This window comes from Leiobunum rupestre, chromosome 1 (genome assembly GCF_980474605.1).
Source record: "Leiobunum rupestre chromosome 1, qqLeiRupe1.1.hap1, whole genome shotgun sequence".
Taxonomy (NCBI): domain Eukaryota; kingdom Metazoa; phylum Arthropoda; class Arachnida; order Opiliones; family Sclerosomatidae; genus Leiobunum; species Leiobunum rupestre.
In genome coordinates this window covers 56,558,335-56,567,790 of record NC_143384.1, presented here as the reverse complement: position 1 = coordinate 56,567,790, position 9,456 = coordinate 56,558,335, and the positions used below count along the sequence as shown (strand labels likewise).

General features: G+C 38.3%; 2 protein-coding genes across 2 annotated transcripts; one reads left to right on the top strand and one right to left on the bottom strand.

Annotated features, from left to right (window-relative positions):
- The first annotated feature begins 223 nt into the window (after positions 1 to 223).
- LOC149963328 (uncharacterized protein F54H12.2-like) lies at positions 224 to 811 on the top strand. Its single transcript, XM_090166119.1, has one exon. It carries the CDS (start codon positions 224 to 226, stop codon positions 809 to 811), a length of 588 nt encoding a protein of 195 aa, XP_090022245.1.
- Positions 812 to 3,988: 3,177 nt separating this feature from the next.
- On the bottom strand, positions 3,989 to 9,159 carry LOC149963327 (uncharacterized). Its single transcript, XM_090166106.1, has 8 exons — positions 8,902 to 9,159; positions 6,228 to 6,369; positions 5,703 to 5,930; positions 5,083 to 5,352; positions 4,898 to 5,020; positions 4,772 to 4,840; positions 4,662 to 4,701; positions 3,989 to 4,430 (listed from the first exon to the last, which is right to left on the bottom strand). Exons 1-8 carry the CDS (start codon positions 9,157 to 9,159, stop codon positions 3,989 to 3,991), a joined length of 1,572 nt encoding a protein of 523 aa, XP_090022232.1.
- Between the last annotated feature and the right edge of the window lie 297 nt (positions 9,160 to 9,456).

Genomic DNA, 9,456 nt, shown 5'->3' with positions numbered 1-9,456 from the left:
TGTAGTCAGTGGTGTTCCAGTTAAGACATCCTTAAAATCACGCTCCCAAACTGCGGGGAAGGAGGCATTGTTATTAGCTGCTGAAGAAGTCAAAAGAATGACCGGATCGGGTATTAAAAGGAAGCGTATTTGTCGAACTAAAGTCACTCCAAAGAAAGTCAGGAGGAAGAAAACAACTAAATCTTTTCCATCTCCTCGCGATATCTTCTCCAAATAAAATAAAATGAGTCTTTTACATTCTCACTCGGAAAGTTGTGTTAATTCGGAACTGAACCTATTCGAAGTATCAATGACCCAAACGGGAATAATCAGCGGTGATTGGATTGAATACAACCCTATATCAAGTATAACCAGCAATTCGTCTCTGACGTTTCTCATTAACGGAAACTCTGAGACATACATCGATCTATCGAGAACATTAATTAACGTCCAAGTTCAAATCAAACAAGCGGACGGAACATCGCCAAAGGCAGCTCTTATAGGAGCCGATGGGAAAGTTATATCACCAATGGACAATATCGCACCTAGCAATCTATTTTTGTATAGCATGTTCCCAGAGGTTCCTTTGTTTCTAAATGAAAAATCTGTTACAACTTCCGCCCAAAATTACCCCTATAAAAGTATGATTCAAACTTTGATGACTTTCGGAGACTCTGCAAAAGAAAGTCACCTAACGTCGTCCCTGTATTATCGAGATACTCCGGATCATTTTGATGACTTTAACAACAATATTGGATTTCAAAGGCGAGCTGAATTTGCACAGGAAGGTGTTATAGATATGATTGGACCAGTACATATTGATCTATGTTAACAACCTAGAAATCTTTTAAATTTAGTGGATTTAAAATTTGTGTTCGACAAGCCAAACTTGGATTTTTCTCTGCACGCAGATATGCCATGTAAAATGGAAATATTATCCGCCTCTCTGTACGTTAGAAAAATGAAACTGATTCCCGAAATACCTCTGAGTCATGCTAAGGCTCTAAGTGTTGCTAGGGCTAAATACCCAGTTAACCGTACAGAGTGCACTTCCTTTTCAATACCGAAAGGAAATATGACTGTGATACAAGATCACTTATTTACCGGATCCACCCACAAAAAAATAATTATCGGTTTAGTACAGCAGAGTGCTTTTCTAGGTGATTTAAGTCTATCACCTTATAATTTTAAACATTTTGATGTAAATCACATTGGTCTATACGTGGACGGTAATTGCGTGCCACACAAACCCCTTTCGCCAAATTTCCGTGAAAAAAAATACATTCAAGCCTACTACAATCTCCTCCTACAAACAGCGCAGACTGGAGACGAAGGTAACGTTATCAGTAGAGAGAATTTTGTCAGTGGAAACACGCTTTTCTGTTACGACCTTACAGTCGATCTGAATTCCAACGCTTCACACTTTCATCTCATAAAAAACGGAAATACAAGACTTGAACTAAAATTCGAGAAAGCCCTCCCGGAAAAATTGCTGTTATTGTATACGCTGAATTCCAATCGTCAATTGAAATTGATAAGAATAGAAATGTAACTTTTGATTAATGGACACAACGCAACTAACGAGAATTCTAGAAAAAAATACTTTTACTCGGGGATTGTTTCGAGGTGTCTTTGCTGCGAATAACTTACCTAAAGCGGTAAAATCTTTCCCATCTCTATATGTAGTAAACACTGCTCCTTCACACAATGGAGGAGAACATTGGTGTGTCGTGTACTTCTCCTCCTCAAAAAACACTGAATTCTGGGACTCATTTGGAAATAGCCCCGAAGCATTTTAATTTGCAGATTTTGTGGAAAATAATAGTAAAACAGTCCTACCTCCTGCGAAGCGCTCCTGTCTGGCAGTGTAAAGACGGTCTCCTGTCTTTCGATGAGTGTCTCCGGATGGCGCTCCAGGAAGTCACGAATACTTTGATGGATGAGAGCCCCTGGATACAGTCGTCGCTTCCCGTTGCGAAGGGTGGGCTTGGAATCCGTTACGCTTCTAAGCTTGCCCTCCCGGCTTTTCTCTCATCACAATCCAGCGTCGCCGAGCTGATTCGACAAATCTTACCAACCCACATAACTGACCCTCGTGATTTGGTTTTTTACGACGCCCTTAATCTATGGGAATGCCTTACAGAGTCGACCTTACCTTCACCCGATCATTGGCGTCACCAGAGCGTGTGGGAAGGTCCAATTGCCGACAACTCCATCAACTCTTTGTCTGCCTTGGCATCGAGTGAGCGTGATAAAGCTCGGCTACTCTCTGTAAGCTCTAAAGAGTCTGGCGCTTGGCTAAACGCCCTCCCGTCGCCGTCCTTGGGCACTCATTTAACCAACGACTCTTTCCGCATCGCAGTCGGTATTCGCTTAGGCGCCCGGATCTGTGTTCCCCACATTTGCAACTGCGGAAGCCAGGTGGATTCCCTCGGCACTCACGGGTTTAGTTGTAAAAAGAGCGCTGGTCGCCTTTCCCGTCACGGTTCCGTGAACGACACTATAAAGCGAGCGCTTGTTTCCGGGGTGTTCCATCTATTCTCGAGCCCCCAGGCCTATCGCGGGACGACGGGAAACGTACGGATGGGATGTCTTTGATCCCTTGGTCTGGCGGTAAGTCGCTAGTTTGGTACTTTACATGCACAGACCCCCTTGCGAGTTCGTATTTGGCCGCTTCTTCTACAGCCCATCTCTGGGCCGGTACCCAGGCTGAAGTGAAGAAAAGGTCTAAGTACGCTGGACTCGAGAATCGGTACATTTTTAAAGCGGTGGCCGTTGAAACTCTCGGCTCGTTCGGTCAAGAAGGCTTAGGTTTAGTTCACGCCACTGGCCGTCGTCATGAAGGACGTAACCGGTGAGCCGCGTTTGGTTCTGTTCCTTCTCCAACGAATCGCTATCGCGATTCAGCGAGGCAACGCGGCATCAATTTTAAACACCTTTCCTCCAGGGGCTTCCCTAGAAGATTACCTCTATTCTTTCTAAATATTGGTGAAATAAGTTAGATAGTAACACGTAAAACAGTTACCTTTAACTCGTTGCAGATTCAAGGGGATACAAGTTTGACTTGTGGAGGTTTTTGTGTGTATTTTGCTATAAATAGAGGGATTAAAATTTATGACATCGTTTCTAGGTTTTCTAAAAACCACGCTAAGAATGACCTCATGATTAAGGAGTTTATGTACAAAAAATATTCAATAAAATTTTAATATTCAAAAACTTTTTTTATTTCTCACAACTTTCCTTAAATTATCTATATAGTAATGTCCGTAAGAGAGAGTTCGGATCCCGTCACCAAGCATATACCTTTTGTTATCGCTTTTATATTTTTAACACACTTAACATAATCAGCGTGCGTGAGTTAATTTTTAACAACGCGTCTACAAATACCCTTTGCAGTTTTTTTCTCACCCTTAGTGCTTAACAAACTGTACATTTTTGGTTTCAAACCTGCAAAGCTTTTAATGGGAACCCCATCTAACTCATCCTTCATTTTACCGAGAACTTTACGGTTTTCAGCTGAAAATAGGGGTGATCCTTTGGGTAGACTGAAAAATCAAATAAACCTTTTTTTTTTGAAAATCCAAGTAAACATCCGGGGTTTCAATGGAATACGTCAAACTGTCGGTGTCCGTAAACAGAAGCGTTGCCTTTCGGCCGTAGAAAGGTTTAATAAAGTTGTAATGGAACTCGTACCTGTTAAAAAAATCATTATTTTGATGTTTTTTTTATAAATAAATGATAACTTACAAAAACAATTTTGAAATGTCCAAAATTTAAAACCCAGTGTAAACAGGACGGTTCAGAGTAAGAGATTTCTTTGTTATTTGAATTCCAACAAGGTCTTTGTGAAAAACTACAAATTTTTCAAATGCAGGAGATGACGCTTTCTTGGTAACCATTTCAGGGGTTTGAACAAGGTGGAAGTTTATCCTATTTCTCAAATTTTCCATAGTTTTCCCTGATTTTTTTATTTAAAAAAAATTAAAAAATATATTAAAATAATTTTAAATTAAGTTAAGTACTTTCCAAACACTGCGTTGTTCATTAGTTTAAAGTAATCACGCTCAAAATCATTGCCAGCTTGCTTCCTCTTCTCAGTGTTGAAATGGAAGTAGGATCGGAGCCAGGGTCTTTGTTCGAACGTTAATACTCGGTGAACTTTCGTTAGTTTCAGTCCTTGAGATATGTAATATTTTAAGTTTCGATTGTGAATGACATAGTTTTGTTTGGAATTCAAATCTGTCACGAGTTTGGGGAGGGTGTCTTTAACAGTTAGACCATTTTCTTGCATGAGTAGCTTGTAAAATGGCGATAACATATCAGTCGTGATTTTCTTGGATTCCGAAGCTAGCGGAAGGCAATTACGATCCTGATGGAGATCATTGGGATAATCCAAATCCACAGACAGGATATAACCGTACGGTGAATCATCAGCTAAATTTAGGATCTCTCTTTAGGTGTACCCTTTAAGATTTGTAGTAGTAACCCAGGTAAATTTGCTCATAGGTAGGTAGTCTTCCATAACTTTTCCTTAAAAAAATTGGTGTTTGAATTTAAAGAAAAATTGTGAATTAATTTAATCCACAATAATTACCATACAGATTGTTTATATCCAGGTATACTATGTTGTTGGATGGTTTAGTATTATCATATGTTTCCGGTTGTTGTTCGCTTCGGCATACCTGTGACTAACTACGGATACACCACCTCGAATCCCCTGTTCTGTATTTTAAAATTAAAATGGTTTTGAAAACGACTTATATCTATTAGAAGTGTTAAAATTATTATTTACCCAAAAAGAGATGCATGTTTATGTCTAAAATCAGCTCCAACTTTACTTTTGTCATAAGTAAGGCGAAACCTGTAATGTAAAAATTTGTTTTTACTATTTTAACCCAAAATCTAATTAACAAAGTACCTGGCCCTGTAAATGCATGAGCACAATCGATCTTATAATACTCTAAACACATTGTTCTAAAACGTTCAAATATTGAAGCCAGTTGTAGACAATTGCAAGTAACATATATGTCGTGTAACTCTCCTATAAAATTGATTTTGATTAGCAAGTAAAAAGTTGTAGTTGATGTGCCTTAGACTATCTACCTAGAGTTTGGATTCCCAATTCAGTCCAAATCTTTCGTGTATTTTCATATCTTTCAATCGAAACTTTCTCGTTAGTAAGATGGTTATAAAACGCTTCTTTTGCTGGTAATTCTCGTTCGTAAAATCGCCCTAAATGAGACATATAATCATAAGGATACGCAAGTTTCCTGAGCATGAGTTTCACTTGCTCTGGTCGATAAATTGCGTTGAGAATGGCAAATTTTTCTGGACCACCCTCAGCTAAATTGGACACTAACGTTTCTAGAGATGCTGGGAGAAACCGTAATGAATCTACGAATCGGAGCTTTCCAATACTGAAACTAATATAGGTTTCAGTGGTTGACGGGATACACGTGATTCTTCTACCCTCTATTTGGGTGAGCCCGGATAAAATCAAGTGTGAGTCGTACCTATAAAAATGAAAATCATTATACATGTGTGTTAATTTTTAACTTGAAACTGTAAAATTATCACCTGCTTAAAGTATGTGAAATTACAGGTATTACGTAATTATTTTTTAACTTCAGGTTACACGATGGATGTGCCGACCCACGGAAACCTCCTTACAAAAGGAATAAAAATTAAAAAAAAAGATTAAATATAAAATAAAAAACACTAACCACTCAAGTGACAATGATCGCGTACAGCAGGATCCTCCAAGCTAAAATTCGTGGAGCATAAATAACACAGCGTGGCCTTCTGATGTTGTTCCTCTTCCGGTGGTGTTAAATTCATTGGTTCTATTTTCTTCAATCGTTTCGTGATTATTTCTTCTTCAATTAAAAGGCTTTCGATGAAAACATGTACCGCATCACACCCCCGGTATGTGACGGGTGCGTTCGGTTGACCTATAAAATAATAAAAAACAATAAACATAAATTCAGTTTAAGGATTTTACGCTATTAACCGGGCCGTGCAGAGGGGGGGCAGGGGTGGCAAAATCCCCGGGGCCCGGGTGAAAAGGGCCCACGAGGGGGGCCCGTAGCTGTAGGGCCCATCGAAGAAGCTCAAGGGTGGGGGATGCAAATCAAGATATCTTGGGAGAAGTTTTCAGGGCTCAAGGGGGGTGCAAATCGAAGGGGCCCGCGAGTAAGTTTGCCCCGGGGCCTCAGGATACCTCTGCACGGCCCTGCTACTAACATTACCAGAAGGACCAACGACCACGTAACTAAAGCCGCAGGCCTGATGAGTATTTAACTTAGTGGTTGACGATGTGTCTCCATTAGGTGTACAGGTGTCAAAAGGTTTTAAGAAACTCTCAAAATCAAAATATATCACGAAAGATTTCTGTAAGATTATTAACACGTGAATTCCCTAATACGCTGCAACTATAAATAACATAAGTATGACACTAAATGGTTTCGCTAAATAATAAGCGGTTGTATAGAGATAGCGCAATCACAAGTTTCCGAAGATATTGTCTAATTTGCTGAATTTCTGGACGTCTGGACCACTGAACTTGAAGGATTCCTCCTACATAAAAGCTACTATCTTATAAACCGTCTGAACAAAATTGACTAATTTGCTGAAGTGCTGAATTTCAGGACCCGAAATTTTTTCTTTTTTTTTCAATATCAAAAGTTACATAATTCGCAAAAGTGTGTCAGTTCCTATACTTCCTATACTAAAGGTTAAATTCATGCTCGACTCGAGATCGACCATATAAATGACTATTTAAGATCCAACGCTAGGCCGCTTTTTTAGTCTTTTATACAATATCGTTGATAGATAGCGTTTCCGTAGAGCGACAACAATTTAACATTTTTTTAGTTTCACAGAAAAGTTTGAATTTTGGCGGAAAGATTAAATTGAATTTTTTTTTAAATGTAATTTATAAAAATATTACATCACCAGTTTGAATTTTGGCCTGAAGTTTAAATTGAATATTTTTAAGATGAAATTTATGACAATCCTACATCACCGCGATGTGAAACTAAAATTACGGTTGAGCCGATTTGCTATGATCATTGGAAAAACAGACTATCGTTAAAGAAATTACATGTAGCATTGGGGAATTGGAACTGTCATACATATGTTATTATTTAACTTATAGTATTTTAATTTCAAAAATGAAAAGAACAACTAACCTTTTGCAGCCATTCATATTTCTCAAACGTTAGTATGGGTTTTCTATATGGCATTTTGACACGTTGCGGCTCGTGAACACTGCAGATTTTTACATGTGCAGAATAATTTCTCTCGGAATTCGTACCAGAGAAGCGATGCAAGCACCACCGGCATACACGGCACTTTCCCTTATATTTTGTGAATCGGCACAGTAATCTACTTAAATCTTTAATGAGCCAAAAGTGTTTCTTACTTTCATCTGATATTAATAAAAGGTCAATTTGACGGTTCTCTACCACTGTGTTATCACTGACATAACGCGGGAAAACGCCATATTCGTACGTATATACATTAATCGAGAGGTTGTTTAATTCCTCAAAATTCTTCGGCTTAATTAGGTTTAGTTGAAAGGGGAAAGATATACACCTACAATCTAATTCATTTTCAAATTCAATCTACTTCCGCACTCTGTTTGGATTTAAATCAGCAGGGTGGAGTTTTGCCAAAATACACCATAAAAAGCATTTATTATCGTTAGATTGGATGTTCAAACCTCCCAGACAATTCTTAATTTCGTCTGGTAATTCAATAAACTTGCCTCCAACCAAAGGTAAATACTTGATGATGTCAACTTGTCGACCACCCAACCACTACCTCAGCCTTCGTACTCCTCCAAGGCCTTGGCTATATGAGTAGTGCACAGGTTTATTTGAGTTGGAAGTTCTTCAGACAATAGACTCGCTTGCGTTTTCGATCGAAGAAAAGGGTAATACACCACCTCCTCTCCATTACTAAGAACCTTTGTATTTTTACACGTAGGAAATTATACCACTTTATTCCCTTTTTCAGTTGGATGTTATTCCCCAAGTATTTAAATAAACTTGATTTGACGGAATTCATGAATAACTCGACGTCAGTGTGAATATCTGATGGAGTATGTTTAGCACTCAGAATAGCGTCTCCCAATGCCGAAATTTCCTCAACATCATCTGGAAAGACCATTTTTGGTTCAATAACTCTGACATTTCTCTGGAACTTGGTGCATTCTCGAATGCCGTTTCAAGCGTTCCATTCGCGCGAAAATATTCCCGCAAATATCACATTTATATATTTTTTCTTGATGTTGTTCATCGTTGGGCCGATTTAAATTTGATCGCCGTGAAAATTGCTTCAAGCATACAGTACAAGAAAACATGGTAATTTATGAGACCCGTATACCGAAATGAACTTAGTAGAGAAAATATTTTGCTATTTATATTGGATGTTTTTTTTAATTTATTTATTTTCTTTTTTTTTCAAGTACTAACTCTAGTGTTTTAAGATAGTGGAAGGAAAATGTTTTTAATATAACTAAATTTTATTTAGTTTACAATTTTATTTAAAATGTTAATGGTTCTTCACTGCTACTGTCTGGACCGTCTAACGAGGTTTGAAGTTGGAGTACAGCCTTCTTCTCTAGTTCAATTAGTTCATTTAATTCCTCAGTTTCAATGATTTTTTTCGGTGTTTTTGGAAGGGGTTTCCCCCCCCCCCCCCGTGACGCTCCTCGATTTTCTTATTTTACTCGCTTTCCCGGATTTTGCTTTAGATTGGGAACCCGTGGTCGATGGTGTAGCAGTTGAAGTTAACGGTGTGGTGGTTGAAATCGACGAAGTAGCGCTTGAAGTCACTACACACAGCTATCAATAATTGTATAGACTAGCTGACACACTTATGAAACTAATTATTAACTTATGAAATTACGCTTCTTACCGTAATGTAGTCGGCGGCAAAATTAAGTTTGGCCTTGCAGTTGGCCAGGTTCGGATGAGATTGTAAATGCACAGTAACGGAGTTTGTATCCTCGTCCGGGTAGATTCCCTTGTTCCACCTGTGGTTCTTTTCAACGCGAAACTTTAAATATTTAAAGGTCATAACTAGTCCATTTCCACCAGCTATTGGAATCATTTTCCCCGTATACTTGAGTCCGCAGACGATTGGTTTTTCAACGTTTAAGTTTAATTCGCTCATTTTCTCAATTTAGTTCTTAATAAGTTAATAGTTGTTGGATTACTACTAAACGAATTAAAAATGTCCTTTTCTTTCAGCCACTGGCTTATATACCATAGAATATCCCCACTTATGAAATAACTAATCATGTTTCGAGTATTATCATTTTGAGAAATTTATTTCCACAAATGAATACATTTTAAATCACTTGACATTCGTTTTTCAACCAGTGGAAAATTTTATACGCCTTAAAAACAGCGCAGTTTCTGGGATTAGAATGATAAATACACGTCACGTTTGAAGGATCCGATAATGAGA

Bases quoted from the DNA above. Each gene is read 5' to 3' on its own strand.
- LOC149963328 (XM_090166119.1), top strand. From the start codon at position 224: ATGAGTCTTTTACATTCTCACTCGGAAAGTTGTGTTAATTCGGAACTG.
- LOC149963327 (XM_090166106.1), bottom strand. From the start codon at position 9,159: ATGAGCGAATTAAACTTAAACGTTGAAAAACCAATCGTCTGCGGACTC. The intron at 5,353-5,702 runs GTTAGTGTTTTT...GGTTTCTCCCAG, and splicing joins CGATCATTGTCACTTGAGTG to CATCTCTAGAAACGTTAGTG. The intron at 4,431-4,661 runs GTATGCCGAAGC...GTACACCTAAAG, and splicing joins GTATCCGTAGTTAGTCACAG to AGAGATCCTAAATTTAGCTG.